The sequence below is a fragment of the Protopterus annectens genome, chromosome 3.part0 (assembly GCF_019279795.1).
Source record: "Protopterus annectens isolate FY-2018-M chromosome 3.part0, PAN1.0, whole genome shotgun sequence".
In the NCBI taxonomy this organism is placed as follows: domain Eukaryota; kingdom Metazoa; phylum Chordata; order Ceratodontiformes; family Protopteridae; genus Protopterus; species Protopterus annectens.
The window spans coordinates 70,170,783-70,193,077 of record NC_056731.1 but is presented as its reverse complement, the minus strand read 5'-3'; the positions used below and the strand labels follow the sequence as shown (position 1 = coordinate 70,193,077).

General features: G+C 38.4%; 1 protein-coding gene across 1 annotated transcript in view; it reads left to right on the top strand.

The window, feature by feature from the left end:
* Positions 1 to 22,295, top strand: part of LOC122797246 (C-C chemokine receptor type 4-like) — an 89,484-nt gene that overhangs the window by 11,553 nt on the left and 55,636 nt on the right. The window contains exon 2 of the mRNA XM_044066093.1: positions 19,147 to 19,211. Coding sequence (XP_043922028.1) covers positions 19,209 to 19,211 — 3 coding nt within the window. The 5' untranslated portion in view covers positions 19,147 to 19,208. The remainder of the gene's footprint in view (positions 1 to 19,146; positions 19,212 to 22,295) is intronic.

Sequence of the window (22,295 nt, the reverse complement as noted above, 5' to 3'; positions counted from 1 at the left end):
ACTCAGCAATAATGAGGGGCCAAAAAATCACATTAAAATGATGGCAAAGATAAGGAATTTATAGTTCCCATATATCTGTCTTTGATAAGATGGTTTAGAAAGCATAGCTATCAATAACTGATGTTGTTTATCAAAACAAAGTTTGCAAATCAATAAGCAAATAAAGTCTATATGTAACCTGTCTTACAATGGGTATAATTATGAAATTAATTAAGTCCTATGTTCTATTCTATTTGAGCTTCAGAATGTCCTGTTTTATCTGCTACACTACACTAGTGTGTGCTAATACTTCCGGTTTGATAATACTGAATAATTTTGCTAGTTATTTATTGTAATGTAGAGATTATTGACTGATTTACTAAGATAAGACAATATTCAGGTACTGTGCCATGTTCTTTTTTGTTGTGTTCTTCCTGCTGAGACTATAACTTCATTAGAGCATGACATGGCTCTATACATGGTGTGCAAAAGATACTATCAAGAAGGAAAGCATCTGGTTCTTTACAAGTATGCAGAGCAAAGTCTGTAGCTCAGTTATGGACTATGCACTATGCACGTTGACATTATTGCACTGAACTTAGGTTCATAGGTAAGTACTAGGCTATCAGCCCTAGGGCCTATACAAGCCCAGCCAAAAAGGTACCCTGGCTTTTGCCACCCAAGAAAATTATTTTCCTGTGCCACTGTCGAGCAGAACCACAGAAGTCATCCCCGGGGTGAATTTCCTATTTCCCATCCAATCATCAAGATTTTTCTTGAAGAGTACTAATGAGAAGCATTGTTTGATATAGATAGGTAGTTTATTCCAGAGTATGGGAAGTCTCTGGGACATGAATCTATCCCTCCAGCATGTTCTGTTTATTGTGGTGACAAGGTTTAGGTCCCTAGAGCGTGTAGCTCGGAGGGATTGTCGTATATGAGTCTATTATACACATTTGCCAAGATCTTCCAAAGATTTGTTTTTACAAATGCCTATTAAACTGCAAACAGTCACATCACATGCAAGGGCAAATTTATCTTTCTCCATTTTTTACGCTTGAAAAGACATTGACAAAGACCAATTACAATTCTATATGGAATTCTACTTCCAACTGGCATTTATCAGCTTGGGTTTCATTCTCTTTGCCTTTTATGTCATACTGCTCTGCTAAACTTTTGACTCTGGTACCTCTTTGGAAGTTAGTTTATGCAAGTTTAACTTTCAGAATTATGCCATCGTGTGACATTCCAACATAATGTTTTGGTAGGTCTTGTATACTGGCTTGCTTTATCCTCTTTTCTTGATAACCATTCAATACAAACAACTTTTTCTGGCAGATCACACATGCTGCAGCGTAAAAAGATTGGGTGGTGATGATAACAGCATCAAGGTTCTATTTTTTACTGTCTAAAGTGATATTATTTGCTATATAATCATTAGCTTATATCAATTTAGCTGTAGTTTCCTTCTGTTGCTACCGGAAAACAATCTTCCTCATTACAATCCAGTCTGTGGACTCCAATGCATGTTTTGTCTTTTTTAGCATTTCTACATCCATTTTATCAGATACCAGTGCAATGATCTCACATTGCATTTGACTTATTTTGGCATTTTATTCTGGTGCTGACTTACATTAGTGATCCTTATACAGGATACAGGGTTTTGTGATTTGGACAAAATACTTCTGTTTTTTCTTGCTCATTAATGCATTCAGAGCTGCATGAGAGATGTAGTTTCCTTACTTTTCAATGCTCCCCTTCTTGTTTTATTAATCCTCATTACTGCACCTCCTTTGCCATTCCCTTTTCTTAAAAGCCTGCATACTGTGGTCTATATCAGTTTATTGAAAACTTTCTTCATCGAACGCCTTTACATCAAACCCTTTTCATTGAACCACTTTTCAGCGAACCATCAAATCAAAACATTTTCCCAGGGAAAGGAAATAGGTGGCTGTTGTTACACATTTGCCCTTTTCTCCAATGTAGTGTGCTCTTGGAATTGGGATATACAGTTGGGGGGCATGAAGTCCCCCACATTGGTTTGTGCAAAATGATGTAGTTTTTATTACAATCACTCTGGTGGTCAAGTAGCTTTTTTCCCTGGGTAAAGGTTTCGCTGATTTGACGGTTCGCTGAAAACTGGTTCGATGAATATGGTTAGATGAAAAGATGTTTGATGTAGAAAGTTTTCGATAAACTGATACTAGGTTCATAGGTTCAAAGGTGTGTACCAGGCTAATGGCCCTGAAGCCTTTCCAAGCCTAGCCCATAGAAGTATCCTGGCATCGTGCCACCCGACCTTAGTTCCCAGTGCCTCTGTCAAGTAGAGCCACTGGAGTCATCCTCGGGGTGAATTTTCTATTTCCCATCCATTCATCAAGATTTCTCTTGAAGAGGGCCAGTGAGGTACTCTGTTTGACATGTATGGGAAGTCTATTCCAAAGCATGGCCAGTCTCTGGGTTATGAACCTGTCCCTCCAGTATGTTCTGTTGATTGTGGTAATGAGGTTGAGGTTTCTGGAGCATGTGGTGCGGAGGGATTGGGATTTCTTTAGATGTAGCATGTCTAACAGAGCTGGGTCAGACATGGCTTTGTAAGTCAAGCAGAGATCGCCTCTAAGTAGGTGATATGAGACAGAGAATAATTGGAGTTTTTTGAGTCTGCCCATATAGGACAAGTGTTTAAGGTCTAGGATCCTCTTTGTGAAGTACTTTTGGGGCCTCTCCAGTTGCTGCAGGTGTCTAATGAGGTACATGCCAAATGGGGATGATTGGCCTAATGAGGGAAGAGTAGAGGGAGACAATGACCTCTTTCTTCCTGGATGCAAAACCCTTAGTAATGAGATGTGCCACACAGAAGTACCTTCTGACCACAGTGGCAATGTGGTGATCAAAAGAGAGATTGCTGTCAGCCTGTGTTCCCAGATCTCCTATAACGCCTTCTGATTTCATTGGACTACCATCAATGTGTTAATTCATGTGAATTGGGTTTTTCCCAAAGGGGATGACAAATTTTTTGGCATTGAGCTTAAAGCCATGGTTCTGACATCAGTCGTTGGTCTCAGTGAGGCCATTCTGTAGGATGTCAACATCACTAGGGGAGTTAATAATAGCTCCTAACTTGCAATTGTCCGCAAACTTTGTCAACCCAGAGTCCTTGTGTGTTGGCCTGGACTTCAGACAAGGAGATACCAAACAGGAGAGGACCCAGGACTGAACCCTGTGGGACTCCACTCGTGAATAGTCAGCAGTCTGACTTGGAGTCAGCTACTTTCACACTGTGGGTTTTATCTGTGAGCCAGTTTGCAACCCACCTAGTGATATAGGGGTTGATGCCTAGCTTAGTGAATTTTTCTATGATTCCTGAGTAGGGAATGGTATCAAAGGCCATGGTCAGATCAAGATAGTTTGTATGAACCACCTTGCCTTCATCCACAGCTCTGGTGACTGACTCAAAGAAGTTGACCAAGCTGAGCAGACATGATCTACCCTTCACAAAACCTAACTGTGTGGGATCCAGAGTTTGGAGATTCCCTATATCCTTGTTTATTAGGTTCATGATGATGCGTTCATTAGCTTTGCATATCAGACTCATCAGGCTAATGGGGCGATAGTTCCCTGGGTCTGTAGCTGCTCCTCCTTTGTGGAGAGGGGTGACTGTAGCAGTGTGCCATTTGGTAGGGACAAAGCCTGAGGTGAGGCTGTGATTGAACAGGGCACACAGTTGAGGTGCAGTTCACTCTGTAGTTCATGTAGAAGAACACAGCCAGGGATATTGTCAGGTCCCATAGAAGCTATATACTTGGCCTTGGACAGTGCTGTTTTAACCTGTGCAGCAGTAATGCTGGGTGCCTGGCAATCTACTGGTATTGTGATTGGTCCTTGGGGGGGGGGTAAAGTTGGCACTGAATCTGTTGGCCAGTATATTGGCAATATCTGTTAGCTTGGTATAGGAGGTACCATTGTGCAGTAGCTCAGAGCAAATCTGGGTATTGCAGTGGAGAATTTTTACATAACTATAGAAGGCCTTGTGGTTGTCTTTACTATCTGCTGCAATTCTGTTTTCATAGCTAGCTTTAAAGGATTTGATGAGCGATCTCAACTTTTTGTTGAGGTTGATAAGGGAGTTTTTCTAGTCTTGGGACTTCACCTTATTCTGCATCAGTTTTCTCCTTCTGTTGTAGAGTTTGTTTATGGCAGGGGACCACCAGATTGGCTTCCATTTTTTAGAGGAGAGCATCTTGGTTCTATTGGGTATGGTGAGGTCCATGCATTTGTGTACATGTTCGTACAGTGCATTGGTGTATGATTCGGTGGTCATCAACAATTCTCCATTTGCATGGGTGCTGTGAAGTTAGCCACCTCTGTTTTTAGGAGCCCAAAGTTAGCTTTGGAGAAGTTTTTCATGGTGGTTACCTTTACGGGGGTGGGGGGTGGGAGGGATGTGGATTTCCAAGGTGATTAGTTTGTGGTCGGATCTAACCAGGGACGAGTTGACTATTGGTGTAGAGCAATGGCTGCCCATGTTAGTAATGACCAGGTCAAGGATGTTGCTGCCTCTAGTGGGGGTAAGTACGAGCTGGTACAGGGCATTGGAATTAATTAATTCCAGGAAACGTTGGGCAAGTGTACTGGTACATGAGTAGTTTTCCCAGTTAATGGAGGGGTAATTGAAATCACCTAGTATGAGAGTGTTTGGTTGGACCCTAATATTCTCCAGGGTGCTTAGGAACGTGGAGTGAATATTGGGACATGATTGGGGACCTATAGCAGGCTACAACCTGAATCAATGTCTTACCCAATGTTAGCTGCACCTGAAGTATCTCTGATGTGTTATGTTGGACTACCAGTCTGGAGGTGTATGCATTCTTTATGAATATGGAAACACCACCGCTTTTGGAGCTTCGGTCCAAGTTCTTGGCCGAAAGGTGTGGAATGAGTTATAACCTGGTAGTGCAGGGGTACTTTCTGCTGCCTTGAACAATGTCTCAGTTACAGCACAAATGTTGATGTTAACCATTTTAAGGAGTGCTTCGTGTGAGTGCATTTTGAGATTTAGACTTCTAGCATTGAGCAGCATGACTTTCAGATTGCATTTGTTTGTAGCTGTTATGGTGGTAATTTGGTCTTTGGAACACCACCTAAAAAAGGCATTATAGGGGTGGAAAGAGCCTTGGCCCATAGCCAGAAGCCCAGGGGTGACAGATGCAGGCCATCTCTGACAAAGCATCGAGGTCTGTCAGTCATGTCATCCCAGACAGACAGATACTGGATCCCCTTAGAATGACACCAGAAACTTAGCTGATTGCTGAAATGAATCATTTTCTTTTTGTACTGTGGTATCATTCTGGGTGATGGTAGGATGCTGCTCAGGGCTAGGGTCATACATGCCTAGGCTACATAATCCAAGGGCTCCTACATGTCTCTTTTCATGTAATCCAGGAAGGTACATCTCAGGTCATTCACGCCCATGTGCACAAGGACAGAGTCATATTTGTACCTGTTGTTGAGGGACCTGAGTGCGTGCGTTATGTGGTGGATCCTGGCACCTGACAGGCAGCTGACTGTTACTTTCACCTTATTCAACCTAGTGAGTGGGACATCAGTGTGCCTCACTATCGAGTCACCTATGACTAGTGTGTTGGGTGTGCTGTTTTGCGTTAGGGGCTTTGGTTGAGTGGCACACTGCTTAAGAGAGCTATGTGTCTCATGATTAGTGTTGTGTTGTGGTGGTCGAGTGTATTTCTGCCTTGGAGGTCTCTGCTGCTTGGGTAGATTTTTATTGAGAGCCTTCATGAAGGTGGGTGTGTGGTTTGTGTTTTTATGTGAAGGCAGTGCTGGTGTGTGTTCTGGAGGGCTATGTGTTCCATGTGGTGTGGTGCAAGTGTAGACCTTCTCCTCTTGACCAGCTATTCTGGTCTTGGCTGGAGAGTGCGTGGCTTTCAATTTGGATATATAAGTGCATCTCTCACAAGTCTGAGTGTTGGGAGGTAAGAGGAGAGGGTTGTTGGTGTACATGAGGCAGTTGCTACATTGCCTCAGGATGCCCAAGTTCACCAGGTTAATAGAAGAAAGCACAGGGAACTGACCTTTAGGCATGCCTGGAGGGGTGGGCATTAATAATAAACACTGGATCTGTTTCCTTGTAGAATGTTTAGTGCTGGTAGCACTTTTGTGTGCTACAATAATTGCTACAAGAAGTCTGGTAAAGTGCTAGATTAATAATCTAGTAAAAGTGCAGGAGAGGAGAGAATTAGCAGATCTAAGGGAAAATTGAAGAGCAGACTTTGGCACTGCTCAGAAGCTTACAAATAGTCCTGGATACAGCAAGTCTGTATCTGGACTAGACTAGTTACAGAAAAGGTGGAAAACAAGCATAAATGCAGACTTTTAAACCCGAAAGTTGAGAGAGATGGAACAACTGCCCAAACAGCCAATAAACTACAGTTTCTGGGCCAGAAATTACTCCTCTTCTGGTAGATCGGCTACCTAGTGCTTACCACTCCCACTGATAAGCTAAAAGGCTTCCCTCCAAGGCAGAAAGGCTTGGGGGGCTCAGAAGCTTACAAACAGTCCTGGATACGCAAATCTGTATATGGACTAGACTAGTTACAGGAAAGGCAGGGAACAAGCTTAGATTTTTTTTTTTTACAGAAAAGCAGCTAAAACAGCACTAAAAACAATTCAATTGCACTGCAAGCTAGCACACTTGAGTGTGTAGCAATATTAGAGCAAATGCAGTTTAAATATATGCAATTTATTCAAATTGTATTCTGAACTGAATTCAATTATTGTTTTATTCAACTCTGAACAGTTAAAAAGTGCCAAAAAATATACTTATCAGCTGAGAAGCACACTCAGTCAGAACACAAGGAGATTCTAACTAATTTTTTTTTTTTTAGTAAAGTGGAATGGGCGAAAGCAAGAACAGAAGACAATTCAAGGTTAAGAACCTAAGTGGGTTGACCTTCTCAAATGTTCTCTCTGTATTAGGTAGAATGAGCTAATGACACTACTGGGAGGAGCGTCCCAGATGAAATTTACAGTATGGGTGGCAACTGCAAAACCACCAAGTATAACAACAAGACACCAATAGTAAGGGCGGGTGGGAAACTATTACAGCTACTAGCTTTAGCCACTAAATGAAAGTTTTAAACAGATAAAGGAGCAACATGATGTAAGAACAGTGCAAATGTTCATGTAAAGTGTCAGTGAATACCTCAAACAGTCTTAAGGAACACCTCACACAGTATGATATCTACATATCTTCATGCAACATGTTTAAAATTCAGTGGCATTTTGCTTACAGCTTCATCCTGAAAGAGGGTGGAGTATTAGTGGACCTTAAATTTTGGGAAGGTGCCATTTTTTTTTATTCTTTCTTTAGCACAGCTGTGTTGAGAGCATGGCTGACATGTAGCAAGGGCAGGCAGATTCCAGATACCTTCTTGAGAGACATAAGAGTCCAGACTAATTCTATATTACAGCCAGTCATATACAGCATGCTTCACAAAATGGATTCCTGTGAAGATCTGGTAAAAGAGATGAAGAGGAGAAGAAATATCTCCTACATCAGGGAACTGGAAAGGCTAAGTATAAAGACCTGAGTAGACACCATGCAGAATAACTAGAGCAGCATCATGTCCTGGTATAATAAATGCCTGCAGTCATTTTGTAAGTGTCCATATTCTCATCCTTTATGTGGTAGAGTATGTGAAATGTTATGGGTTGGTAGTGGTGCTTTATAATGGCAGACATTTTATGATTTAGTCTACTCACACAGGCTATTGCTCGGGGTACAGAATGACTGTGTAAGATTACAGATCCTGAAAATATATTGGATTTTTTGAAACTTATATATAAAGATTTTGTCTTTGTTTATTTCATTTTATGTAAATGTTTCTTGCCAACATTACTATTGTAATTTTTAGCCTTTGTATTAATTACTGTTTTTTGGAATGTCTGTAATTGTAATTGGTGATTTTCTCCTTGGGTCTCCACTGAAAATGGGCCTTTGGCTCAGTTGAACCAACCTGGTTAATAAATGACAATAAATAAATAAATAATTGGTAAATACAGTAAGGAAACTGAACTTGTTGGCAAACACAGTACAAATATATATATATATATATATATATATATATATATATATATATATATATATATATATATATATATTTATGAGTGTATGATAGGTGATCAATCACAAAGTTAACATCTGTTTGGTCGACTGAAACAGATGGTCAGCAGGTGCGTGAGATCGACAATCCCCGGTAGGGGATTGTGCGATCTTAGAGTTAGCATATACAGTGGATATAAAAAGTGTCCACACCCCTGTTAAAATGCCAATTTTTTTGTGATATAAAAATGAGACCACAATAAATCATTTCAAAACTTTTCCCATCTTTAATGTGACCTATAACCTGTACAATTCAATTGAAAAACAAGGGGAAAAAATATAAAAAATAAAAAATGTACAATATGCTGGCTGCATAAGTGTGCACACCCTTAAACTAATACTTTGTTATGTGTGCGCACCCTTAAACTAATACTTTGTTGTGTGTGCGCACCCTTAAACTAATACTTTGTTGTGTGTGCGCACCCTTAAACTAATACTTTGTTGTGTGTGCGCACCCTTAAACTAATACTTTGTTGTGTGTGCGCACCCTTAAACTAATACCTTGTTGTGTGTGTGCGCACCCTTAAACTAATACTTTGTTGTGTGTGCACACCCTTAAACTAATACTTTGTTGTGTGCGCACCCTTAAACTAATACTTTGTTGTGTGTGCGCACCCTTAAACTAATACTTTGTTGGGTGTGCGCACCCTTAAACTAATACTTTGTTGTGTGTGCACTTAAACTAATACTTTGTTGTGTGTGTGCACCCTTAAACTAATACTTTGTTGTGTGTGCGCACCCTTAAACTAATACTTTGTTGTGTGTGCACACCCTTAAACTAATACTTTGTTGTGTGTGCACACCCTTAAACTAATACTTTGTTGAAGCACCTTTTGTTTAATTACAAGAAGGTAAAAAAGAAGAGTAGTCTACAGATGATTAAGGCCCAGCTGCTCAAATTCCACTACGTTGCATCTGGGAACTTGAGTGCTGTAACTGAGACATTGTCCACATCAACCCAGCTGCTCAAACAGGTGTTTGAACTATTACCTGAGTTCAGTGACGCAGCTGTTGCACCAGATAGACACAAGCAAGTGCTCACCATGGTCCAGGTAAGTGGGGAAAGGAAACAGGCAGATGGAATTTAGGTTTAGGTAGGGGTGGGAAATTTTAGGTTTAGCAAAGCAATGAGAAAGTAGTGGAAGGCTAGGTTTGGGGAGCCATCAGGAGTTTAGGGTTAGAGAATGAAGTGGGAATAATCAGAAAATATCCAAAGGTTAGGGTTAGGGCGGGGAGCAGGAATTTAGGCTTAGGGAGCAACTGGCAGGTGTCAGAAGGTTAGGGTTATAGAGGAGAAGGAGATTTTAGGTTTATGGAGTGATAGGGAAATTAGCGTTAGGGTTAAGGAGTGGAGGGGAGCGGGATTTTATATTTTGGGACAGATCAAGAGTTTAGGTTTAGGGACTGGGGGGGAGTCTTTAGGGTTAGGGTTTTGGGAGGGATTAACTCCATGGAAATCAAGTTAGTGGGAGTTAGGGCACTTCCCAGTGTGAGTGAGTAGCAGCAGGGAAGTGTGTCGAGAGCTAATGCTACATGAACACTTCTAGTAGGGCCACAAAAGAAGGAAGAGATAATAGCCGCGTATTATGAACATCTTTCATTTGAACCAAGTTCACTTAACCTAGACAGAGGATAAATGACAGAAAACTTAACAAGAGTGACTATGATAGAAAGAGATGATAAATATTTTCTATTAAAATTAGGTTTCCTTTCTATCTTGTTGATCTTTTGTTAGAGTGATTGATTTTGCATTTTGGTTAAAGACAGATATAAAAAGACTAGTGTTAAAGACGTTTACTTATAAATATGATGATAAGGACACATACTGTTTAATTTGTGCAACTAAATAATTCAAACTGATTGCATAATTAACAATGATAATGGATGATAGTATACTGTAGAGGTATCAGAAGTCGTAATATGAAAATCCTGGTTCTGGGCCAAGCCAGTTGTATAAAGACTCAAACAAATAACCCCAAAAATGGCACCCATACACTAGATACACTAAAAAACAAAATAAGAATACATGTGCATATCCAACAACACCAGATACTACTCAACGACACCAAGAACTGTATAAAAAAGTAATTTTTAATAGATCAGAGGGTTAAGTACTTTTGCCCCTTACAACATTTCAAGGACTTCATCAGATCAATTAAGCCATAGTTGACACATACTTATATTTTCATCTTATTACCAGTTTTCTAATATTGTTGAATATGTATCACCACATTAATTCTTATTAAATGATACTCCCTCCAAACTCCATATGATATAGTAAAACCAAGACTAATACCAAAAACAGTAGTCAATCATAAATAACCAAAAAGTATTACACTAATATAAGTCTTATCTTAAGTAGTTAAACATATATAATTGTATGTTTGCTAGTTGTAAAACATTATGTTTACTTACTAGCTAGTTTAACTGCATGCAACCTAAGTACAGATTTGATAGAGGTATTATCATTTAAACCTGGGGGGATGGCATTAAGCCTAAGCTCCCTATGAATATATTCAAAATGCTTTCATTTCTTACAGAGTGCAGAGCACCCTACACCCTCACAATGAAACAAATAGTTATGCAGACAGACAATCTCATGGCCATTTTATAGGATACAGTTTTTCTTCTAATATAGTACTAGAAAGCCTGAGAAAGCCAGAAGACAAACACAAGATCAGATAATTCCTGTTCTACAGCAATAAATATTAATATCAGTTAAAATAGTCAATACAAAAATGTGTGTGTGTGTGTGTGTGTGTGTGTGTGTGTGTGTGTGTGTGTGTGTGTGTGTGTGTGTGTGTGTGATACTGTTTGGGGGGCAGTTTGAAGTGTTGTAAAGCTATTTCATAGTTGTCAGAATACTTCTGATATTGTTTTGTGGTGGTTATTGTGTTTTCTACATCATGAAACCTGAACAGCTTTCAAAGGTGCATAAACTTTGTTATGCACCTTTATGATATCAGAAAAGTGCATAAGCTTATCTTTTCACCAGTTTCAAATCAGAATCTTTATGATCCACCATGTACAATAAACCAATGCATAGATAGACACACAGACAGATACATAGATAGATAGTACATTTAACATTATGTATTAGATGTTATACAATAACTATTTTCTTGGTGACAAAACATGTTACTATCAGACAAATGGTATGGCAATGACATTTCTTTTTTGATTGAAAGAAAATAACCTTACCTTTTCCCTCAGCATATAAAACCTTAAACCAATGCATTCTAGTTTTATCATATTTCTTTAGATGCCACATGCGTTGATGCTGAGTTCCCATGTATTTCATTGGATGAGCTTTGTTTCCTTTGGATGGTGCAAATTTGAAAAAAAAATGAATATATCTTGCTGTGTGTGTGTGTGTGTGTGTGTGTGTGTGTGTGTGTGTGTGTGTGTGTGTGTGTGTGTGTGTGTGTGTGTGCGCACGCGTGTGTGTTTGGGGAGGTTCTACGATGGATTACTAAAGTGAAAAACCTTGAGCATTGAGCATTGGAGATGCTGAAAAATAATTCCCAAAACAAAGAAGGTCAAAAAAGTTAACTTGAAGAATTTTCTGAAATGGGCAAGCCCTCACACCCTCCGAACCAACTCTACATTTGCACAAACTAGAAGAAGAGAAAAATCTCCCAAAAGAAGGTAAATCATTGTTGTTGCACAATTAGAAATTTCATGGGTAATTATTTCCTATGGAAAACAGCAAGTGATGTTATGCTTCTCTGCATCTTTTTCTTCAAGCACCTGATGCTCAAGGAACTTCCTCTCTGCCACCTGTAGCAGAGCTGCTGTAGGGTTGTTATCATTTGTTCAACAGTTATAGTGTTTTTTAGTGTTTTGACTGGATTATGCCTGATATTTAAAAGAATTGTATCCATTTATTTTATCTTTCTTTTCATGGAGGCAGTCTGATGATAAATTTTCAGCTTAAAGTTTATATTTACTTTGGATTTCTAGCTCTGTTTTACAATCCTGTTGTGATATTCTGTGAAATGCATGCTAACTTTTAATTAGTTTTCAGTCTTTTTTTGGCTATATTTCTTGAGGAAGTCTGCATTTGAGATGCATGCAGCCTTTGGCTGGTATCATTTAATAATGTAGTCTAATAGAAAAATTTTTATTTCAACTCATACATTCAGCTTGACTTTTATCTATTGGCATATTGCATGTCACAGGTCTTACCTTATCTTATCTTAGCAGTTATGGCTCTATTATGTAGCAAACTTCCTTATAACGTTGCACAGATACTAATTTTATAATCACAGCATGCTTGCCAAGAAGAGCAGTAATGCTGCACTTTTCTTATTTTTTGTGGAAAAATGTAAAATTACTTCAGAAGTCTACATTTTGTTTGGTGGAATGTGGGGGGTTAATTTATACTTGCAGTGCTTTTGCTGGTGTGGACATTTCTTTTAGCAGTACTACAATACAGATTTTATGTAGTGTTCACTGCCCTCTGTAGTGATTCAGGTCACATGTTATACTTCTAAATCTTTAGGTTATCACATGTCCTGGATTTAAGGTTTATTGATTGTTGGATTGATTAACTGACTGACTGACTGACTGACTGACTGACTGACTGACTGACTGATTGATTATTTGATTTACTGGTTATTTGACTGATTCATTAATTGATTCACTGACTTTTTTTGTTGCATGATTAAGTGTATACCATTATTTTTGTGTGCCTAGTTGGACGACCATTTTTAATTTAGTGTGTGATTTTTTTAGTTGGGGGAAGTCCCAGTCTTTTTTCATCTTTGAGCGAGTTAGAATTTTCTAGCAGGATAATAAGACAACTTCCAGATGGAATATCATTTCATCTTATTGGCTGCTTTGCAGAAATTATGCTATGTGTAGTTCATGCACTCCTATAAAAACATTCAGCAACAGAATGTCAGACAGTCCAAGGAATCTAAACTTCATCTGTGCATTATCTCTACCAGCTGTTGAGCGTTATTAAAACAAAGGTCTCCTCCATGGCTTAGAAAGACAAACCCTGACTTTATACCAGATGGCCCAAGTTTGACTAATGGCTATAATACTGGCAGAGCTGGCACAGGAAGGTGACAGAGTAAAAACACAGATCTAGCCACCTCAAGGAGGGGGATGCCATGGCTGGCCCATGAGAAGTACCATGACCTGCACTTGTACTTGTGCTCCAGGTACTACTGCTAAAAGGGACTGCATGTGAGGGGAACAGGCATGCATCCCTTGTTATAAACATGTTACAGAGTTACAGCTGCACCAGAGAATCACCAGGGAATGGTAGAGCTCAACAAGGAAAAATCCTCATTACCTACCATAGATGATGGTTCTACTCCTGACTCTCACCTTGGGAGAATGAATGGGCCATAGTGCTGTCATCTTTGGTGGAATGCATAGATCATTAGGGGGTCTGAGGAGAGTAGCTGGTCAAGTGAGGAATTCAGCAAAAATCAAAAGAGTGATCTCTAGAAAAATAAATAATATTTCTCTATATACTTCTATATTGTGTCTACCAAACTACCAGTAATCAGATCAATTAGGTAAAATGCAAAACAGTGTTGTCTAGATGTCATTCAATGATGTTAGCAAATGCAATGCGCAAGAAATATGAATACAAAGCTAAGGAAATTCCTGATCCTTTACAGAAAAAAAAAACACTAAGGGCTTTCATTACAAAAAAAGGTGTCATACTTTATTTTACAAGCATACAAAGTGTTGCCATTGTCATAAATAACAAAACAAAAGAAAAAAGGAGGTGAGACCATGGGAATTCACAAGGGAGATGGGTGCTCCAATGGGTTGTCAGCCAATGGGATTGATTATTGGGATGTAAATAGCTGAAAAATGACCCTACTAGCATGGCAGCTTGATCATGAGGACTGTACCATTGATTTTAAACATCGTCATTCGGCAGTAAATCATACCCTAACTCCCGTCCTGGACAGGTATTTACATTGCCACTATATATTATTATTATCTTTGACTTGCATGAAATGTTATATCAAGTTGGTGTACAGAGTTCACAAATATCATCCGGCTATATTATTTGTAGAAGTCAACCAGCATGTTTTTATTTCAGGGACATGTATTTCATTAAGAAGTCAGAGCAATTAATTGGGACAAACTGTAAAGTCATTAGATACAATAATCAATTTAGCAGCATTTCAAAGAGCTGCTGTCTGTCTTCCTTCAAGGCATGCTTTCACTATGCCAGGGATGTACTTATTTAAGTATAATAAAGGTTAATTTTTAATTTTGCCTAAAAAAAAAAAGAATGACAGATTTGTATTTCCTTTGTGTAATGCTCGCAGTGTTATATTAGCCCATTTATATTCCTTATAAATTCTTACCATCCCTAGTCGTGATATTGTTTCCCACTCTAAGAACCGTGCATGTCATACTGACCCTGAGTTTAAAGGGTGACCCTTTAACTAATACACACATGGATGTCCTGTATTTGCATGATTTCCATGTACTTTCCCCATAAATACCTGTAAGCTACTGTTACCATTTCTGGCCTACATGGAGTGTCATACTGATGAGGAGAGTACTCAGGACATGGTGGCCAGTAGCTTTTATACAGAACCATACAGAGGCCAATCAGTGCTTGAATGGTAACGCTGGTGCTAGATGGATTTATTCCATAGAAAAAGTAAAAGGAACTCATCAATATTAGTACTGCATTCTTGAACATAGAAATGGATACAGCATGACAATCATTACTGAAGGAGAGGCTGATGGGGAGTTGCTGACAGGATTCTAGGCTCACCGCCACACTCATTATCTTTATACCACTGAAGTAACCCAAGTTAGATATAATAATTAGCAGAAAGCATCTACTTCAAAGATGACAAGTATTATAGTAGGATACAAGTCTGATACCTGTGGAAGTGGCATAGCGCTACTCCAATAAGAACACAGTGAAATGGGTTACTAATTAGACATGGCAACCATGGGTACTCAGTGTGAGTGAATAAGACCTGGGTATAGGATGATGTTTGTCTCCTGATATTCTGCCATTAGGACCTTCACCTCTATCATCGAACATAGCCTAGAGGATGAAAAAATTCTGCTGATGACTGCAAAGGAAAGTGTAAATATTTTGCAGTATTCACTTCCTTGGATGATAACTGGTACCTTATCAACTCATGCAAATGTGTAAGAAGCTGTATGTCATGCATGTATCGGTCACAACTGGTACTAATGGTTGCATTATGCCATGAGTGTTTGCTTTTATGATGGCTCTTTTGTTGTCCTCTTCTCCAAAATGATTGAAATAATTGGCAGTTTGTGATATGGAACTCAACCCTGGCTACATGTATTCTGACTTTGATTGAACAGCAATTAATGGTTTAAGAGAATATATTTTATAACCTCAGTGAGAGGAATGCTGGTCTCACCTAGCAAGCTTGGAGCCAAACAAAATATCTGTTGACAACATGAACAAAGAGACAAATGAATTACTGCAAAGGTCTAATTCCTTCAGTGTGGAGACTACAATACAAGAATGACATAGGTGGAATGACTGCTTCCAATGTTTCTGTCAACTTTCTGGAACATTCCACACACTTTGGGTTTATATCTTCCCACCACACAAAACAGTACAGAGGCCTTGCAGTAAAGGCTCAGATCAGGCAAATTTTCATTTGAGGGCTCCTTGGCTTGTTACGGTGGATAAAAACAAGGTCAACATCTAATATGAGGTGCTGTCTTTGATATCCAAAAGTCTGACAAGATGAAATAATAGTGTAATCTGAAGAAATGCATCCAGAATCAAAACTCACTTCAGGAACATTTAGTATTATACCTCCATGTTGCTGTTACTGTAGTAGTGAAATGGGAGGCAATGAAGTGAGAAACACTAAAATGAGTCAGTGCCCATAATTTTTATGACTGTGAAATTGGGGTGGCAAAACAATATAGACCATAAAGTGTGTTGCATATGCCAAATAAAAGATCAGAATAAGAGAGTATGACTCAAGTAAATGAAGGACATGAGAAGAAAAAAAGAATGAAAAACTAGAAAGCAATTTAAGGGCTTGTTAGCACTAAGTGTCAGTCCCACGGTAATCAGTGAATTATAGGAAAAGGGAGTATCACAACACCGCCAATGTCACTGCAGAGTAAGTACATATATATATATATATATATATATATATATATATATATATATATATATATATATATATATACATATATATATATATATACTTACATAGATATACAGATATAGATATACAGATGAGTGTTTCATCATTTACCAAGTGGTCAAAATAATGAAAACAAAAACATCAATCTTTTTTAGGTCAAAACTAAAGACTGAACAGCAGAAAAAGAGTAAAAAGCAATATTCCAACACCCATGTGGAAGGATATGCACCATGCATATTATATACCAGCTGCGAGGTCACACAACAGTGGGGGTAAGGACAAATTCCCAGACCCCACACTTCTACAATCTCACATGGAAAGCGGCAGAATAGCTGAAAAACAAGCCTGTAAGAGCATTCGCTCTTACAGACTGCAGCTATATATATCTATATGGGTCCACTTCTAAATCTTGAAAGCTCATAATCTCGAAATTCAAAATACTGTGTCCAAAATCTTGAAAGTTCAAAATACTGAAAACTCAAAATACTGAATTTCATAATATCGGAAAAAACTACAGGATACTGACACTTACTACACCAGAAGTACATAGAGAAACAAATAAAAGACAAAGCATATTAGTTCACACCAACTATTAGCAGGGGGCAAGCCACCTGCATCCTCCACACCCCCTGCTATTTTAATATATCAACTCCGAGATCGCACTTCACTACACTAAGATGAGTTATGTTGTACTGTAGTACATTAAAAGGGAACATGACTAAGGTTACAACAGGCAGTCATGAAGCATGTAATGGTATGTTTGCCATTTTCTTCTGTGGAGTGCAATCTTGGAGTTGATATATTTAAGTAGCAGGGGGTGTGGGGGTGCAGGAGGGCTTTCCCCCCTACTTATAGTTGGAGAAGAGTAATATGTTTTGGTATGTAGTGATGCGGGAATATTGTAAGTGTTGGTGTACTCTGTTTTTTTAATATTATAAAATTCAGTATTTTTAGTGTTCAATATTTTGAACTTTCAAGATTTGGGACTTGGTATTTTGAATTTCGAGATTATGAGCTTTCAAGGTTTAGAAGTGGACCCATCCAGATATATGTCTGAATATTAAGCATAAAGCAGTGTCCTACCTTCTAGGTGAAATATACAGCTGATAATCTATTACTGATAACCCACACTTAAAAATATTTATGTTTAAGAGTTTTATTAGTCTTGCAGCTAGATTATAGTAAATAGAATCAATGACTTAAATACTTTTTTCCTCATAAAATAAATGTTTATTGTAGACTTAAATACAATGTTAAGAGAAGGCCCATATGAAAGACAATTAAAATCTTAGATGTAGATACTCTCATCCTCAGTTTATTGATTTGCCTCAGCCAAAAACTGCTGTGCCATAACTATTATATATCATTTCACTGAGTCTGTCTTCAGTGACCAACCATTTCAATGAATTTTACATGTTGAGGTTGTGTGATATCAAGGACTGCTATATTACGTAAGTGGGTATAAGGGCAGAGCTTTCCCACATGGGATGTGTGGAAGGCTTGACCCCCACTTCACCCATGTTTGCTAATGTAATTTTCTCTTAAGTGTCAACTAAATGGCTCATTGCTGAAAATAGACTTGGCGAATGATAGCGTAATGACCATAATACATCTGTGTCATGCTGTCCTACTGTCTTTTCTAAGGGCAATTGTGTTTGCTCTGATCACTTCATTTTAGCTCCTGCCAACTAGCAATGTTGATAATGTTATGGTATATACTAAGCTCTTAATAAAGTATTCAAAAATAACCTGAGTCTTTTGGACCAAACATTGCCTTAAATTTAGTGAATACTTTGAATAAATATTTATTCAGCAGACCATACTTCACACTTAATTACAGAGATTAATCAAATGTGACATTTTTGATTAGAAGGAGAATTGAATTGCACAACTCCATCTTTTTAATTGATTTCATTTGTAGCCCGGGAAGTGGCAAATTCATAAATATGTTATACTGATATATGTCAGTCAAGTGTGCACCTGCCCAGTTCTTTAAAAACAAGAACTATGCCTGCCTCATGTCAGGCATATTGTAAAGTCAAATGTTATGTACCAACTTTCACATTTTCTGTAGACATTAGTAGTCATAGATCTGGGTGGTGTCTGAGATCTTTGATATAATCATCTCTCACCAGTACTTTTTAGTTATTTAATCTCTGAATAGCATCCAAAATCAGAATAACGATATAAGGAGAGAAGAATAATTACAGAGAGGGAGAGATGTTTTTTCAAAACTCACATCTGACTGGCAGAGTAGATTATTATGATAGTGTGTGCCATTTTCAATAGAGTTAATGGTTGCTTTCTGAAAATTAATTATTTTAGCTGGTGTGTTATAAGGTGCTATTTAATGCTGTTTTATGTATTGTATCTAAAATTTAAAAAAAAAAGGATTCCTGATGTGAAACAAGTTTTTACAAAATTAATGCTTTTTGTTTTTGCTGGTTATTTTATACAATAGGCTTGCCTATGTTGTTTCATTTGCATTTTACTTTAAAATGTAAATACTTAAACTCCAGAGATAGTCTTTCTATGCTGTTAAGTATATTGTCTAACAAATTTTCATTTTCATGCACTCAGAATGAAACTAGGCAAAATAAGTCATGAAAATCCTGTCTATGTAAATATATTTTATACTATACATAACATTTTTAAACTCTCTGTTAGGAAGAAAAAATATTTCTAAAACAACCTCCTTACCAATGTATCATTTCTGCATTCACATATTTGACCAAATGTAGTATATGTTTTTTTGTTGTTGTTGTTTTAGAATATTTCAAATGGATGCTGATAATAATAGTAATAATAATAATAATAATTTATTTCTTATTAATGTCTTAACAGAGCTCAGGGTGTGTTTGAATTTGTAAAAGATAAGTACTAGAGCAAAACTGCAAAGGGCCAACATGGTAAGTCTAACACATTGCTATTACATTTTGTTTAGCTGATATTATTGAATAATCAGGATTAAATGTTTATATTGACATATCACTCTCTATAATCACTCTCCCTGTTATGACAGTTCCTCTTTATCTGCAAAGTATAAATATTAATTAAGTATATGTTCTATTAAACCATGAAACATTCTATTTAACTGTTACTTTCTATAATAAATAAACATTAACATTTCAAAGAATAATGTCAAAGAACTACCAGTACATCTCTACAACATCTTAAAATCTTATTACATGAACATTAGTAAAAACAAAGGGGAGGTACATTGTTGGAATACACTTCCAAATACCGTTCGGGACATTGACACTATTATAGCCTTACATCTTCAAACCTGTAGTTTGATCTTAATTTTGAATGTACTGTTGGACTTGGGGTCAACATGCAATTATCTCAGAGACAAAGAAACAACACCAGGAATACTCTTCACAACCTGGCTGCATTTATTTACAATGTCAACAGATTAAGATGCATTGTATTAAAGCATATTTTCTGAATAACGACAGTAAATATGCTGGTCAATATTGTGCAGTAAGTTTTAAACCTCACTGACATCACACTATTTTAAATTAAAAGAGAGTGCAAAAATCTTATGCAAGACTGAAAGGAAAAGTCCCTGAAACACAGGGACAGCTGAGAAGTGGACACTCATTTGATGCATGTTTTCCATGCTAACAACATAAGTGTTGCAGACGTAACATATCAGCATGCACTGTACCAGACATGGTTATGAGATTATCACCCCTTTAGACAACACTAACAAGGCTACATAACACAGATGTTTACAGATTACATCATGTTTCCTGCACACAGCATATAGACAACTATGGTAAGTCAAGCATGGTATTACAGTAGGTTTGCAGATGTTGCTACATACACCCACACCCCCCCACATACACACAAACATAGACATTTATTCATGTATAACGCCATATGTACTTATACACATGCCACTGCATGAATTCATGCACACACACACACACACACACACACACACACACACACACACACACACACACACACACACACATGCAGATTACATACACACACAAACACATATATGCATATGCACGCACATGTACAAACATACACATATGCAAACGTGCACACATAAACACATGCAAGCACACACCATACACACACCCACACTCACACACACACACACACACACACACACACACACACACACACACACACAAAACCACATACATGCCCACACACAAATACACATACATGTGCACACTGCATGCACACATCATGTACATACACTCACTTACACAGACTCACACACACACACACACACACACACACACACACACACACACACACACACACACACACACAAACATAGACATGTATTCATGTATACGCCATATGTACTTATACACTTGCACAAATTCATACACACACACACACACATATGCACACATCACACAGACACACACATACATGCATACACATACACATGTACAAGCATACACATATGCAAACACATGCACACACAAACACATGCAAGCACACACCATACACACACACACACAAAACCACATATATGCACACACTGCATCATTCCCAGCACAAGAATCTGGTAGTTCCTGTGTTGCCCATTTCCTTTCTTGGATAAAGGGAGGCTTCTTTGTTCACCAGTGGCAGTGGGGAGCTTGGAGCAGCCTATCTATCCCTGGAGGAGTGTTCCCAGCACAAGAATCTGGTAGTCTGTTTGTTGCAACAAGCAACAAAAACTATCCTTGTTTCCCATCTTTCCTGACCTAGAGTAGTCCAAATACAGGCTTTGCTGTATTCTGGACTTTTGGAAAGTTCCTGTGTTGCCCATTTCCTTTCTTGGATAAAGGGAGGCTTCTTTGTTCACCAGTGGCAGTGGGGAGCTTGGAGCAGCGTATATATCCCTGGAGGAGTGTTCCCAGCACAAGAATCTGGTAGTCTATTGGCCGTTTTGTGCCAATTTTTAGCTCTTTCAAGTCCCCCTGTATAAAACCCACTCTGGGGCAGTTTTTGCGCTTGTTACTACTCAGCCAAGCTCCTTATGGTCCTGCAGAGTGGTTCTAGCAGTAGAGAGGCTAAAAGAGCGACTGCTAACCTGATAAAAGTGTTTGCTACTACCTGGGTGACTGTCCGATCTAGCTAAACTGCAAGGATTTCTGCTTCTTGAACTATTTTAAACTGTTTAAAGTTATTTTTGCACCTGCACTTTTAAAGTTTGTCCTGTTTGTTGCTTTTACCTGTTGAGGCTACACATTCAAGTGCGCTAGCCTGTGTTACATATTTATTGCATTTTCCTGCTGTTTGTTGCAACAAAAAAAATTATCCTTGTTTCCCGTCTTTCCTGACCTAGAGTAGTCCAGATACAGGCTTTGCTGTATTCTGGACTTTTGGAAAGTACCTGTGTTGCCCATTTCCTTTTTTGGATAAAGGGAGGCTTCTTTGTTCACCAGTGGCAGTGGGGAGCTTGGAGCAGCCTATCTATCCCTGGAGGAGTGTTCCCAGCACAAGAATCTGGTAGTCTATTTGGCCGTTTTGTGCCAATATCTAGCTCTTTCACGTCCCCCTGTATAAAACTTGCTTTAGCGCGGCTTTGCGCGATTTTGCACATAGCGCTTAATTGGGTTTAAACCATTCTCGGCTCCACAAAGTCTGCTCTTCACTTTTTCCCTTAGAACTGATCTAGTTCTCATAATAAACCCTATTCCCACTCTAAAGCCTGGCACTTGCTCACTAAAGCAATTATATAAGTCAGCACTAAAGAATTAAAAGCACTACACTCTCACAAACTCCCCTTGAGTACTTTGTTCCCCATTGGCCCTTTTTTTCAATTATGAAGGAATTCCCAATACTATTCTAGCATGTCCAAAGGTCAGTTGTCAATCTCCTCTCCGGTCCAGCTGGTGAATCTGGGAATCTTGAGGCAATGTTACAACTGCCTCATGTACACAGACAACCCTCTCCTCCTCCCAAAAAATTCCAACACATGTGAGAGATGCAACCATATAGCCAAACTGGAGGCTAAGCTCTCTCAACTCAGT